Below are 15,446 nucleotides of genomic sequence, written 5' to 3'. Positions count from 1 at the left end.
TTTAAAACTAAGTTATGGAGATACTACTCCAGTTCTGTTATGTTAAGTATATGAATTTTGTCCATGTAGATAATGTTGAAAAGTTGAACAGGTAAAATTAGGACTATTTTGAGGGGTAAAGTTGCCTATCAGGCCATCCCTCTCCTCTCCTTCCCTTAACTAGTCATTCCTTTAAAAAAAAAAAAAAAGTATAGTAATCTTTTGTTTCTTTGACATGATTTCCAGGAAACTTGATAGTATTGTGTTTACTTCTAGAGCATAGCTTTATAGCAAATTGAATGTAGAATGAAGTATCAAGGAAGCTTGATACTTTGAAATTGAATGTAAAAATTGTATATAGCAATGATAGTAATTATATAATGTCTGCAGTTATATAAATGTAATTTTTTTCCCAACCAAAAACATTGTAGGAATTTTCAGATCAACATCCTGAAAATGCAGCTGAAATTAAGCTCACCATGGCACAATTGAAAATTTCTCAAGGTATTAATAAATATTTGCGTTAAAATATTTTGTGTAATAATAAAGTGTAACTATTGTTTGAAACCCAAAGATAGTTTTTTATCATATCCAAATGTTGTAATGAAGTAGTTGGCCCTTAGAGTAATTCCTAAATTGATAGAACGATTTTCACTCAGGGCCTCAAAGGTCAGTAGAGCATAGGATTCCTGTGTTCGAAAAGACCACATTTAACTTGTATTTTCTGAGTACATTCTGTTATAAGAATACTTGGTCATTTGTGTAAAATAAGAAGTTTACTTTGTCTTGTGCTTTCCAGTGTTTCACAGCTTTGCCCTTACCACATAAAATTTAGTGAGAACTGATACATTTGATTTTTAACAGAAAACTGCCTAGAACATCTGCAGTTTCAGACTAAACTTGAGTTATTATCTGACTTGAGTTGTCTAGTGTGCTACTAGCCACATGTAGCTATTTGAGGTTTGAATTAATCAGAATTTAATTAAACTTAAAATTCCTGCCAGGTATGAGCACCTGCCTATAGTTCCACCTACTCAGGTAGAGGCAGGAAGATCTCAAGTTTGAGGCTAGCTTGGGCAAAGTTATCAAGATTTTATCATGAACAAAATGGTTGTAGGCATAGTTCAATTGGTAGAACAATTGTCTAACACTAGTTCTATTTCAGTGCCTCAACTAGCATACAACAAAGCAGAATAGGTGACAGAAATATAAAATAGGAAGCCGGGTGCTGGTGGCTCAAGCCTGTAATCCTAGCTACTCAGAGGCTGAGATTGAGGATCACGGTTCAAAGCCAGCCCAGGCAGAAAAGTCCGTGAGACACTTATCTCCAATTAACCACTAGAAAACCAGAAATGGTGTTATGGCTTAAGTGGTAGAGCGCTCGCCTTGATCTGAAGAGCGCATGGATAGCACCCAAGCCCAGAGTTCAAGCCCCACACCGACAAAAAAAAAAAAAAAAAAAAACAGGTCCTGTAGATACTGGTGATAGTATGGGTGAATGTTGTTAGAATATATTATGGACAAGAGGAGGGGGGAGGGGGGAGAGGGGGTCTGGGGAAGCGGGGCGGGGGGGGGGGAAGATGGGAAGGGATGGGAAGGGGAAACAAAGGAGGAGGCAACAATGCTTGATAAGAAATGCACTCATTATCTTGCCCATGTAATTGTAACCCCTCTGTATGGTACTTTCACAATAAAAAAAAATCAATTAAAATTTTAAAAAAGAATATATTATGGACATGTGTGAACAGGGAGCAGTGAGGCGGGGAAGGAAATGGGATGAAGTAGTGATGCAGGGGTCGAGCCAGGTCAGATACATTGGATGCACATATAAACTTATCAAAAGGAGACCCCCCTTATACAACTAATTGATTATACAAAATGTGGGGAAAATAAAATTGATTTCCTTAGTTGTCGTAGCCACACTTAAGAAACTTAGTAGCCACGTGTATCTAATGGCTGCTCTGTTGGATGGCACAGATAATAGGACATTTACAACATTGCATAAAATATTGTCATATAGCTCTAATGGTTTTGCTTTAGAGAATGAAAGGTATGTTACTGAAGTTTTCAGTGAATGAAAAAGTTTAACACCACAATTTTTCATTGCAGTCATGTCTATAGTAATATATCCTTTGGAAAGACCTACCCCTTCAAATTGTAGTGTGGTAAAGGAGAGAACTAAAACCCATCAGACTGGGAGTTGCCATTACTTTTGTAAGGTTATGCAAATAAATAAAGTAAATTATCTAGCCAGGAGCTGGTGGATCACTCCTGTAATCCTAGCTACCCAGGAACTGAGATCTCAAGTTTGCAGTTCGAAGCCAGTCCAGGAAGGAAACTCGTAGCTTCACATAACCACAAAAAAATGCTGAAAATAGAGCTGTGGCTCAAGTGATAAAGCACTGAACAAAAAAGCTGAGTAACGGTGCTGGGAAGGTGGCTCAGTGGTAGAGTGCTTGCCTTGCATGCATGAGGACCTGGGTTTGATTCCTCAGCACCACATAAACAGAAAAAGCTGAAGTGGCGCTTTGGCTCAAGTGGTAGAGCGCTAGCCTTGAGCTGAAAAGCTGAGGCACAGTTCCTAGGCCCAGAGTTCAGGCCCCACAACCAGCAAAAAAAAAAAAAAAGCTGAATAAGGGTAGCACCTAGTTCCTGAGTTTAAGTCCCAGTACTGACACAAAATGGGTGAAGAATTTTTCTTTTTCCTTTCCTTTTTTTTTTTTTTCCCAGTTCTAGGGCTTGAACTTGGGGCCTGGACGCTGTCTTTGAGCTTCTTTACTCAAGGCTAATCCTCTACTTCTTGAGTCACACAGCTCCATTTCTGGCTTTTTGGTGGTTAATTGGAGATCACTCTCAAGTCTGCCTATCTAGGCTGACTCAAACTGCAAGTTCCTGTGATTATAGGTGTGAGCCACGTGTACCTAGATGTGAATATTAATTTCCTTATCTGAAAAAATGAAGTGTACTGTCCCCCAAACCTAAAAGCTTATATATTTAAAGATGTTACTAAGTATAATTCATTGTTTATTTCCTTAGGATAAGAGAAGTAAAATTTCTTGTATTGTTTTTCTGTGTATGCTTCCTTCACTGTGGTGTTTTTAATCTCTTAAGGTAATATTTCCAAAGCATGTCTAATATTAAGAAGCATAGAAGAGTTAAAGCATAAACCAGGAATGGTGAGTTTGTAAGTAAAATATTCTGAAAAGCTGGAAGAATTTGCTTTTCTGATGTCTCTTTATTTTCTTATTTTCTCAAATTTATGAATTAGGAAACACTAAAAGTTATTAACAGTAATTTACCTAGAATAAATTTAATTTCATTCTGCCCTCTGCCTTTTGTTGGTTTATTACTCAGTCAACTATGACAGACACTATTTAGGCCTTAAGTTATCAGTGAAAGCCAACTGCAAATAATCTGAGACCCATGTAGGACATTTTTTTTAGCCTAAATTATTTATGGTGATTTGTTGTTATTGGTTGTGAGACGTATATCCAGAGCTTAGGCGTGATCCCTAAGCTTTTGTGCTCAAGACAAGCACTCTACCACTTTGAGCCACAGTTTGAACTTCCAGAGTTTTTTTTTTTTTAAGTTAAATTAGTAAATTTGGTTTTTAGTTCTCTATTGAAATACCATAGGATTGATCACTAACAGATATTAATTATTCAGTGGTAGGATATCCATCTGTTTATTAAATGAACTGTTGTTGATGCACAACTTATTTGCAATTAGCACTCAGTAATTGTGTAATAATATGACTTGTATTGATTGGTTGATTGCTAGCATGTATTAGCTGAACAAGGGGAGTTTCACCTTGTCATTTCCAAACTCTCAGGCAATATATCCCAAACTCACTCCCTCTTTCAGTCTCCTTTACACCACTCCCCTTCAAGTTCAAAAGGTTTCGTTGTTCTTTTTCATACATGGAAATAAACTACTTTCATCATATTCTCATTACCCTCCTGGCAATGCTCATCCTGTTGGCATCCATTCTCAACATTTTCCTGTCATTGCTTTTGTTTGTTTTAGTGTTTATTGTACCATTCCATTCCAGACACACACGTTTTTATCAGAATAACCCTCTCCGTTGCTTTTTCTTTCCCCACCCCCCAGCCTCCGATAGATAGTAGCTTTCATTGAGACTCCTTATGCCATCTTCATACATAGTTGCAAGTGATTTGAATTCACTATCTTTTTCCCTCTTAATTCATATTTTGTGACTTGTGTTATGGTTATTTCCTGTTGGAATTAATATATTCAGTCAAATTAATCAATGATTATATTCAGTCATTAAGTATGTACAGGTGAAAGTAAAATGTTTCTAATCTTTAATATCAGGCCTTAATTTAAGGGATTTATTCATTCCATGTAGGTTGTTGCCATAGTATTTTTGCATAGTATTTCCTTTTTGTCCTCCTCATATCTGTTCTCTTTGTATCTTTGTATCTCCTCCCTTTTATTACTTATATTAGCCTCTTGTATCTTTTCTCTTTTTTCCTTATCTTTCTGATCAGAGGTTTATCAGTTTTACTGTTTTTTAAAGATCTAACCTTTTGTTTTTGTTTCCTTCTATGCTTGTCTTCTTTTCCTCCAAATTCCTCTCCCTTCACTCTAATCATCTGGTCCTCCTTACTATCCCTCAAGCATACTTAGTTTATGCAGCTCAGGCCACAGGGAGAGCTAGCTTATCACAGGAGTTGAACCACATTAGTGTATACCTCACTGATCACATAGTTGAATTCTAGAGATGTCTTACAGTATTATAAGTGTGTCTAAACACTTACTTTCAACTCTTGAACTTAAACTGAACCAGCAATGCTTTAGAAGAAAGGTTTACTTTATAGTGACAGCCTTCCTATTTTGGAAGCACTGTTCGTGTTCATGTTATTTCTAGGAGTAACATTACTATTCCCTCTAAAAAGAGTAATGTTTATGGTGAATTAGTTATGTAGGAGAGTGTAATAATCTTTATTTGCTATTTCTTATTTTTCATTTTGGGAAAATATATTTCATCCGGGCACTGGTGGCTCATGCCCATAATCCTAGCTACTCAAGAGGCTGAGATCTGAGGATCGTTGTTCTAAGCCAGCCTGGACAGGAAAGTCCCTGAGACTCTTATCTCCAGTTAACCACCAGAAAACTAGAGTGGCACTGTGGCTCAACATGGTACAGTGGCTAGCCTTGAGCAAAAAAAAAGAGCTCAGAGACAGGCCCTGAGTTCAGGCCTCACAAATGCCCAAAACAAAACAAAAACAAGTGTATTTGAGACTTAAGGGAGAATTTTATTCATTTTTTTCCTTTGGGTGTATAGGTATCTGCACTAGTGACCATGTACAGCCATGAGGAAGATATTGATAGTGCTATTGAGGTCTTCACACAAGCTATCCAGTGGTATCAAAACCATCAGGTAAATAAATGACTAGAATGTTTTGAGAATTGGTTTTACATTAATAGTGAACAGCTACAACAGTGAACTCAAAAGGTCAGAAATTTAAGAATGTCAAGTTGCCACTTAAAATATAATGCTGTTACTAGATTATCAAATACTTTTTAAAGTATACCAGGTTCAAAAACAACTGGTAAGCAGTACATAGAATAGGGGGGAGGGGGTTGTGAATCAAATTCAGGGTTTAGCATTGGACTCTACTGCTGAGCTACATCTCCAATTCATTTATATTTTTTATATCTGCTTCCTCTGTGGGTCTGTACATGTATTTGTGTGCAGAATCTCAGGAAGTAATTATATTATTACATGATTACACATAAAAAGATACATTTAAGTGGCTAGAGGATGTAATTACCGCTGTGGTAATTACCATCCATGGTGGTAATTATTGGAATATGCAATAATGGTTTATTCTGTCTCCACCTATCAAAAGCATCTTCATTTTTTTTTCTCTACATAGACAGTATCCACTTACCAACAGCCATCTATCCATACATGTGGCATTTATACTTAACCACTATTAGCAGTGGATGGACAACAGTGTTCTGAGAAGTGTTACATCAGATTAATGCTTGAGAACTCTGGTGGCCTAGCTCTTAAGGTTTAATTTTACCTATATATAATCTAAACAGATCTGGTTTATATTTATGTTTATGGTTTAGTTATTTATGTTCTAGTCTATATTCTTAAATTCGTGATTACTTATACTAACTTGTGTGTTCACTTTCCTGTATGTGTAATTTTGTTATTTCAGACATTATTATTTATAATTTATATTATTTATAATTTGATGGAGAGGTCTATTTTAAAGGTCTAATAAATACAGCTTCATTGAGTTTTTTATATTTGGCTTAAAACTTTTTGTTTTTAACTTTAGCCTAAATCTCCTGCTCATTTGTCCTTGGTAAGAGAAGCTGCAAACTACAAGCTCAAATATGGGCGGAAAAAGGAGGCAATTAGTGACCTGGAACAGCTATGGAAGTAAGCTCTGAGAAGTGTTGAAGTCCATATTATAATGTTGTATCTTCTTTGTTCTGTAAATGGATCAATAACTTTCTTATTTCTTTATTTAGACAAAATCCAAAAGATATTCACACCCTGGCGCAGCTTATTTCTGCTTACTCACTTGTAGATCCAGAGAAAGCAAAAGTGTATCCTTTTCATCGTTGTTCTATACAGCTCCCCACAGAACAATAGAGTTCTTCTGGTACTTACTCTGACCAGGTATTTTTCTGTTGTCAATTTCAACTAACATCCCTTTCTAACTAGTAAGAGGAAAAGTTAGAATTATTGATCAATGAGATTTAAAAATATAGTGGAAAATAAAAAGCGATAGATCCACCTTGGGATAGTTTGATCCAGAATCAAAAGTAAAAACAAGCTGCAGCCCTATATGCCTCCAGATTTGTTACTGAGTAAATAATAGACAGCTTATTTCTATGTGAGGAGTTGTGGATGGATTCTGAAGTGTTACTCTTGAGTGAACTAGTGAGTCACATGTCCATCTCAAACTATTACTGTTAAGAGGATTCGGTGTCATGACTGAACTTGTGTCATACATACTATATGAATCAGGGTGCATTCCTAAATTATGTGAAGTGGCAGGTGCTAAGCAGCCATAGATCAGAGCCCTTGCCTTGAACAAGCTTGTATTTTCTTAGCTTGATAAGTTTTTGGAACTGCCATGGAATAATAGATGGTTACATTTTGACTCTTCCAAGTTCTCTTTTTACAATATATGCTATATAATTAGTATACTTGCTTATGGTATAAATAAAGAGTTAAAGAACTATTTTTGCTTTTGATGAAAGGACTCAGGAAAAGAAAGTGTATTTTTTGTGCGTGGGGGGGTTGTTATCAGTTATGGGACTTGAACGTGGCCTGGGCTCTGTCCTTGAGCCTCTTTGTGCTTAACGCTAGCGCTCTATCACTTGAGCCACAACACACCAATTCCAGATCTCATGGGGACTTTTCTGCCTGGGCGGGCTTAGAACTCAGCCTGCTGAGTAGCTAGGATTACAGGCTTGAGTCACTAGCACCTACCAGTTTTTGTTTTGTTTTGTTTTGTTTTTTTGTGGGGTCCAGTCGTGGGCCTGAACTCTGGGCCTGGGCGCTGTCCCTCAGCTCTTCGGCTCAAGGCTAGCAGTCTACCACTTGAGCCACAGCACCACTTCCAGCTTTTTTCTTTTTGCTTATGTGGTGCTGAGGAATCGAACCCAGGGTTTCATGCATGCAAGGCAAGCGCTCTACCACTGAGCCACCTTCCCAGCCCCACAGTTTGTTTTTTTTATTTTATTTTTATTTATTTATTTTTTATTTATTTTTTTTTTGGGTCCGGTTGTGGGGTCTGAACTCTGGGCCTGGGCGCTGTCCCTCAGCTCTTCAGCTCAAGGCTAGCGCTCTACCACTTGAGCCACAGCGCCACTTCCGGCTTTTTTCTTTTTGCTTATATGGTGCTGAGGAATCGAACCCAGGGCCTCAGGCTTGCAAGGCAAGCGCTCTACCACTGAGCCACCTTCCCATTTAAATATGAAATGTTTCATGAATTTTGCTGTGCTGATCTTGTGTTATTCCAATTTTAGAAGCAGTTGTGTATGTGTATATATTGTGTTCCTAAACTCCTGTTCTATCCCAGTCTTAGTAAACACTTGCCCTCTTCGGATAGTATGTCTTTGAAAATAGATGTCGATGCTCTTGAAAATTCTCCTGGTGCTACATACATTCGGAAGAAGGGTGGAAAAGTTACTGGAGATAGTCAACCAAAGGAACAAGGGTATGTTTTTCTTTCTTTTTTGAGACAGGATCTTGCTACATAGCCCAGGCCAGCCTTGAACTCACTGTGTAAGTCATGCTGGCCTAAAACTCAAGATGCTCCTCCATTAGTCAGATTTCCCAAATGCTGAAATTACAGGAGTGCATCACCACTTTGTGTTTTCCTAATTGAAAACAACATGTTCTTTTTTCTAAAACATTCTCTCATGTTAATTTTAATTAAGAAATAAAAAATACATCCATAAAACTTCCATGTAAGTAAAGTTAAATCTTTTGTTTCTTTTTCTTTTATTTTTTGCTATGCCTAGTCCTTATTCCTCATTTGCTCTAACTTCTATATCTTTGTGTATATGTATGTTTTGTTTTTGAGTCAAACTCAAAACAAGGCCAGATTGGCCTCTAACTTATAGGTGCATACTGGTGGCCTGTGCCTATAATTCTAGCTAATTCCGGAGGCTGAGATCTGAGGCTCATGGTTCAAAGCAAGCTTGGGCAAGAAAATCCATGAAACTTATCTCCAGTAAACCACACACACACATAAAAGGAAATAGAGGTGAGGCTCAAAGGGGTAGAGCACTAGCCTTGCGCAAAAAAGCTCAGGGATAGCACCCAGGCCCTGACTTTAAACCCATTGACCAACAAGAAAAAAAACAACCAAAACATTTTTTTTTCTTCTTCTTCACTCTAGCTTTCAGAGTGATTGACCGTTATTTTGAAATGTTTTCTTGATTTCCTCAGCCCTTTTCAGTATCTTTCTATTTTGCTAACATAACTTAATAATGGCTTTACGTATCTTAAAAAAAGTCATAAATTCACAGGATTCAGAGTTTGAAAGATACTGTCTGGGAGTGTAGCTCAGTGATACAACATTACCTAGAATATAGAACGGTCTTGAGTTCAATTCTCAGTATCACTGAAAAAGAAAAAAGCACACTAAAAGGTAAAATTTAAGTGGGTCTTCCTCCTACCACTGTCCAATACAACCTTGCCCAGTGTAACTTGTTTGGCATATCTATCCAGAGACAGCTTTTTTTTTTTTTTTTTTTTCCTGCTATGTGGTGCTGAGGAATCGAACCCAGGGCTTCATGCATATAAGGCAAGCACACTACCACTGAGCCACCTTCCCAGCCCTCCAGAGACAGATTTTTTTAAGGTTTATTATAAAATTTTATTATAGGAAAGATTGAATTCAGTTCCATCTCAGAAACTGGCCTTCCTATATCTTTCTCTTGGTATTTTGCTACTTTTTTTTTTTTTTTAACCAGAGACAATCTTTACAGCTATTTTACTTACCCATTTTTTCTTCTGGTAAAGATTCTAAACTCCTGTTAAATGTAGAATAACTTACTCCATGGTTTTAGATTTTTAAGTTTACGCAAGTTACCTAGCATACTTTGATTGCTATTCAGATACTTTAGATAGGTTAAAAGATAGGTTAGTTAACTGTTTTTAGAAGGTAACCTATTTACATTGGAAAAGTTTTAAATTAAGTTCAGTGTGTACCAGTTAAGTTTTGCTCCATGTAATTGTTATATAGTTTCTAAAAACAATTATTGCCTCCTTTCTAATTACCTTATAAATTACAATATCTAAATTGTGATTGAATTTAAGTGGTATTAGTATTTCAGTTAGTTTGTTAGCTGTTACTAAGGCTTAAAACCACACTTCTGACAAACCACCAAGTTTGCTCTCTCCTACGTACTTACTACAAGGATGGTAATGATTTTTTTTTCTTGATTTTCAGACAGGGAGATCTGAAAAAGAAGAAGAAGAAAAAGAAGGGTAAGGTTTTTAAACAAATTTTTAAGGAGTATAACTTGAGTTTAATGGCCTAGATTCAAACTGTTTCCATCGTGTTCTTGCACTGGGCAACTGTGAATTTAACATACTAACCTGAGTTTTTCATCAGTAAAATCATATATCATACTATAGCTCAAATAATGAAATGAAATGCTACTTGTAAAGTCTTAGAATAATACCTACTATGCAGTAAGTCCTTAATACTTTAGGATCTTTGGGGTATAAATATAAAATTCCTTCAATGTCACTTAGAAAAATACACTGTTTATAAAGTAGTCTTTAAAAAAGTGCCGCCCCTTCCCCCCCCCCCCCCCCCCCTCCACTGGGCACCAATGGCTCATGGCTCGTACCTGTAATCCAGGATTACAGAGGCTGAGCTCTCAGGATCATGGTTCAAAGCCAGCTCAGGCAAGAAAGTCCTTGAGACTCTTATGTCCAATTACAGTAATTATACAAAAAAAGGCCAGAAATGACATCTGGTTCAAATGGTGTCAAGTGCTAGCCTCAAGCAAGAAGGAGCCCAGGGATAGCACCCATGCCCAGAGTTTAAGCCCTGGAGCAGCTCACCCACCGCCCCCTCCCCCCCCCCCCAAAAAAAAATAAATAAGTTTTCATCAAGGTTGGTTGACTCAGTGGTAGTTGTATCTCTGTTTTTGTTCTCAGAGTGTCAGAGAATGTTTGCTGGAAATGGAGCCACATTCTTATCACTTACAGCTAGCAGAACAGATAGGGACTCTAGACTCAGCAAGCCTTACTTGTTAATCTGACTGAGCTAACCAAGTCAATATCTAACCCTTGAACCACTCTCCAAAGAATATTATACATTAATTGGCTTAGGCTATGGGTAGAATTACTGTGCTTGGGCATCATCTAGCCAGAGGTTATTCTTAAAACCACATATCGGTTCCTATTTTGGGGGGAAGTCTGAAGTATATATCAGATTAATTTTGTCCACTACTACTCAGGTTTCCCCTAAGTATTAGATAACTCTATTACCAATGTTCCTGTCTTTTTTCAGCTTCCAAATCTTACTTTTATTTTTCTCTTCTTCCAGTATGTTTATTACCATTCTAGTGAAACTTAAATGCACAAGTTGCAGGATGCCTGGGGTTCACACCTATATAGTTAGGATTCTAACTGCTCAGGAAGCTGGGATCTGAGTATTGTGGTTCAAAGTCAGCCTGGGAAGACAAATTCTTGAGACTCTGATCTCCAATTAATAAAAAGTAGAAGTGGAGCTGTGGGCTCAAGCAGTGGTGCAGAGCATTGAGCACAAAAGCTAAGGGAGAGCCAGGACCCCAGTACTGGCACAAGAAACATTTTTTTTTTTTAAGAAGTGCAAAACATTACTCAGCACCTCAGACTGCATGAGTTTGTAAAAGTTCATTCTGCCATCAACTGATGCTCCCAGTTAGCCAAAACCAGCCAATTAAGTTCAGTGGGGTCCAAAACAGCAGTTCTGAATTCCTGAACCCAGTGAAACACTTGTGAGGTTCACATTGCTCAGCACCTCAAACTGAATTTTTAAAGGGAAAAAAAAATACAGAGAAAAAGCTAATGTTCACATTCAATCCATTGTCTTAAAGTGTTATTGATTCTTTACTTTTAAGTGTCAGAGTACTCAAATAAAAAGTCAGTACGTGATGGGAAGGGAGGAATGAGAGGGAAAGAGGGAACAGCCTACACTAAGCAAAAGGAAAGAGATGTAAACATCACCTGATGTGGAAAAAATAATTTGTACTGTCAAAGCTCATAGAATTCACAAACTGTATAGACCATGATAATGACAATGTGCCTTGTGAAGGTTAAAATGTCTTTGTGACTTTAAGTATCACTATTCCACAGTACTGTGAAATATGTGAAATTTATGTAATCACCTAATCTCAATTTTTTTTTTTAAAGTGAGAAGGGATGGGTTAGGAGCGATGGGTGACGATGTTGTCAAACACCTTGTATACATATACTATTTTGTAGAATGGGAACTTTTTTGCACAACCACTTAAAGATAATAAAAAAAAGTTTTTTTAAGCCAATAAGTACTTATGTATGAGTAAGCAAACTAACATACTGGTGACTCAATCTTGTAATCCTAGCTACTCAGAGATAGGAGGATCATGGTTCAAAGCTAACCCAGTCTTTTATCTTTTTTGGTGCCAGGCCTGGGCACTTTCTTGAGCTTTTGTGCTCTAGGCTAATTAGCACTCATCACTTGAGCCGCATCTCCACTTCAAGTTTTTTTGGGTTTTGGTTTTTGGTTTTGGGGGGTTTGGGGGTGGTTAATTGGACATAAGAATCTCACAGACTTTCCTCCTGGACTGGCTTTGAACTGCAATCCTCAGATCTCAGCCTCTTAAGTAGCTAGGATTATAGGCATGAGCCACCAGTGCCTGGCTTAAATTTTAAATTTTTAGGTAGCTATATCTGTGAAGTCTTTTCCTTTATGGCCTTGAAATATTATGCTTAGAAATAAGGTCTAGATGCCAGACACCGGTGGCTCATGCCTATAATCCTACCTACTCAGGAGACTGAGATCTGAAGATCGTGGTTCAAAGCCAACCTGGGCAAGAAATTCCATAAGACTCTTATCTCAAATAAACCACCAGAAAACCGGAAGTGGCATTGTGGCTCAAGTGGTAGAGCACTTTCCTTGAGCTCAAGAGCTGAGGGACAGCATCCAGGCCCAGAGTTCAAGCCCTACAACTGACAAAAAAAAAAAAGAAAAAAAAAGGTCTAGATTATATAAATCAACTTTCTCAGACAAATTTTATTTGTAGTCTTTATTCCTTATATTGTTTAAACAAATAATCAAACTATTAAAGGTATATTCTCTTTTTTTTAACATTTGTTACATAGGAAAGCTGCCTAAGAATTATGACCCAAAAGTCACCCCAGATCCAGAAAGGTGGCTACCAATGAGGGAACGCTCTTACTATCGAGGAAGAAAGAAGGGTAAAAAGAAGGATCAGATTGGAAAAGGGACACAGGGAGCTACTGCAGGAGCTTCATCTGAACTGTAAGTTACAGCATCACAATAGAGGTCTCTTATAATATGTACAGTATGGATTATTTCTGAGATTGCCTCAAGGGTATTAGTGAGAATCTACTTATTTACATATGTATGTATGTTTATACACACATATATATTAACAAATACAATTTTCTTTTTGTTGTGATGGTAGTGCAGTTTGAACTCAGGGCCTTGTACTTGTTAAGGAAGGGCACTAACACTTGAATCACTCTGCAAGTTGTCTTAGATACATGTTTGCAATGTAAAAACTATTGTAGGGACTGAGGGTAAAGCCCAGTGATGGTGTTTTGCTAGCATGCACATGCCCTAGATTCAATCCTAGAACCACATACAAAAATGGATAGGTAGGTAGGTAGATTTAAAATATTTCTACATGGTTATAGATCATTTAATTCTCTATTTTTTTATATTTCTAAAAATGGGCATGTATTATATATTATTTTTTCTTTCTTTGCAATTTTTTATTAGCATACATTAGCTATACAATGGAACATTCCATTGTGACATTTCCACAAATGTATACAGTGTTTCCCAGTCTTCCTTCCCCATGGCACTCCCTTAACGCTTCTCTACTATTTTTTTCTTTAGTTTTAAAATAGTGTAAACATTTTATTGAAAAGAAAAATGGGGAGTGAGTTGGGGTATCCACTCTGCAAGAAGTGGAAAAGCTATAGGAGCTTCTTAGCTGTAGAAAGTAAAGCTATTGCTCATACATTTTTATACTCTTTTCCTTTGTTAAATTTCCAAATAATCAAAACCTTTGTGGTCTGATGGTTTCAGAGATGCCAGTAAAACTGTGAGCAGCCCACCCACCTCCCCAAGGCCTGGCAGCGCCGCAACAGTATCTGCCTCTACAAGTAACATCATACCCCCAAGACACCAGAAGCCTGCGGGGGCTCCAGCAACCAAAAAGAAGCAGCAGCAGAAAAAGAAAAAAGGAGGAAAAGGTGGCTGGTGATTAAAATGTTCTTGTTGGAGGCTGTTTTTAAACTAGTGACACTAGGAACGTAATAAAGGTAACACAGCAAGAAGCACAGAACTGCTCTCTTCCATCCCCACATTTTCATAAAATAATTTCTTAAGCATCCAGTAGGAAAACATCTTATTCAAACTGCATAGTCAGACTTGGCCAACTTGTACCACCTAGCTTTTGGAGTGTGAGGACTGAACATGATTGGGTGGCTACCTACCTAGGTATCTGTTGCATCCTTTATCTTTGTGTGCTGATTCATTTTTTCCTTTTTACAAATAAGGCAGGTTATATGATTTCCCAGGATTTAAAAAGAAACTGTTCCTACTGTTTTAACTGGAGTCTAAAACGCTTATTCCTATTTATGTCCCACTTTAAATTATGTCTTAAGGAGGCCCTAGGCGACTAAAAGTAACATCTTCTAAGCATTCCAAATATTTGTTTAGAAATATCATGTGATGAAAGGGACCTTAGTAAGAACCAGTAATATTCTCCACTTAATGTAACCACAAAAAGACCAAACTAAATGTCTGAATTTTAACCATGCATTTTCTGGCATGTGATACTGGAATGTGGGCTATTTTATTTATATATGAAAAGTATTATATGGTCCTTTCTGTCCCTAATCATTTTCAGATTATGTTAATATGCTGATTCAGCAGCACCATTGAAGACCTCAAAACAAACAAACAAAAAACTCCATCAATGTTACAAGTAGTTGACTTTTAGACCTAGTGGTCTGAAGTCAGATGAGTTTGAACTGTCAATCAGAAAGATATAATGGCCCCTATCAAAAACACAGACATTGACTTCATTATGTAAAGAGGAAACAGTATCAGGCAGTATTAAAATTTAATGAGTGTTTGGCCCAATTAATTGCTATTCAAATGGCTCTTTTTTCTATTTACTGGCTATAACCATTCATTGCCATTCTCAAAGTGATAAATGTATTTTACAGTTGGTGTGTGATGTAAATGCTGCTCATGTCTTTCCTTGCTTACAAGCCACCTTCCCATTCTACATCTGAGACACACATTGGGATGCATACCCTTGTTTAGTATTCATTTTATGCTGCCCAAGATACCATTTACTTTAGAATTCTATTTCCTTGTGATCAGATTACTCTGTTCTTGTTAATAAAGTGCTGCTGTGTTTGACTGAACATACCTACTGAAACTTTGAATTTTTAAAAAAAAAACAAACTTCTCTTTACAACATAAGAAATGGGTGCTGCCTTTCATTTAGTATAATCAGAATCTGCATTTGACATCTAAACATCTAAAAATGATTTATTAGGCATAATACTTTTTTGAGCTTCACAGAGAATAGTCTGGGTAAAAATTATTCCCCATTAGAGGAATAATTATAAATAATTACATAGGTCCATTAATTTTTTGTGGTTAAAGATAACTAATTTTCTAGGTTAACTAAGCAACAGAATCTTGTGAAGATGA

General features: G+C 37.0%; 1 protein-coding gene across 1 annotated transcript in view; it reads left to right on the top strand.

Moving 5' to 3' along the window:
- Srp72 (signal recognition particle 72) overlaps window positions 1-15,154 on the top strand; it is a 29,097-nt gene extending 13,943 nt beyond the window's left edge. Inside the window, exons 11-19 of the mRNA XM_070013111.1 lie at window positions 411-483; window positions 3,091-3,155; window positions 5,288-5,383; window positions 6,300-6,403; window positions 6,496-6,573; window positions 8,058-8,195; window positions 9,939-9,976; window positions 12,848-13,007; window positions 13,803-15,154. Coding sequence (XP_069869212.1) covers window positions 411-483; window positions 3,091-3,155; window positions 5,288-5,383; window positions 6,300-6,403; window positions 6,496-6,573; window positions 8,058-8,195; window positions 9,939-9,976; window positions 12,848-13,007; window positions 13,803-13,980 — 930 coding nt within the window. The 3' untranslated portion in view covers window positions 13,981-15,154. The remainder of the gene's footprint in view (window positions 1-410; window positions 484-3,090; window positions 3,156-5,287; window positions 5,384-6,299; window positions 6,404-6,495; window positions 6,574-8,057; window positions 8,196-9,938; window positions 9,977-12,847; window positions 13,008-13,802) is intronic.
- The last annotated feature ends 292 nt before the right edge of the window (window positions 15,155-15,446 follow it).

The sequence above is a fragment of the Dipodomys merriami genome, unplaced genomic scaffold (assembly GCF_024711535.1).
Source record: "Dipodomys merriami isolate MVZ:Mamm:240054 unplaced genomic scaffold, mDipMer1.0.p SCAF_9, whole genome shotgun sequence".
Lineage (NCBI taxonomy): Eukaryota > Metazoa > Chordata > Mammalia > Rodentia > Heteromyidae > Dipodomys > Dipodomys merriami.
The sequence above is the reverse complement of the archived record's forward strand: the minus strand, read 5'-3'. Positions and strand labels throughout refer to the sequence as shown.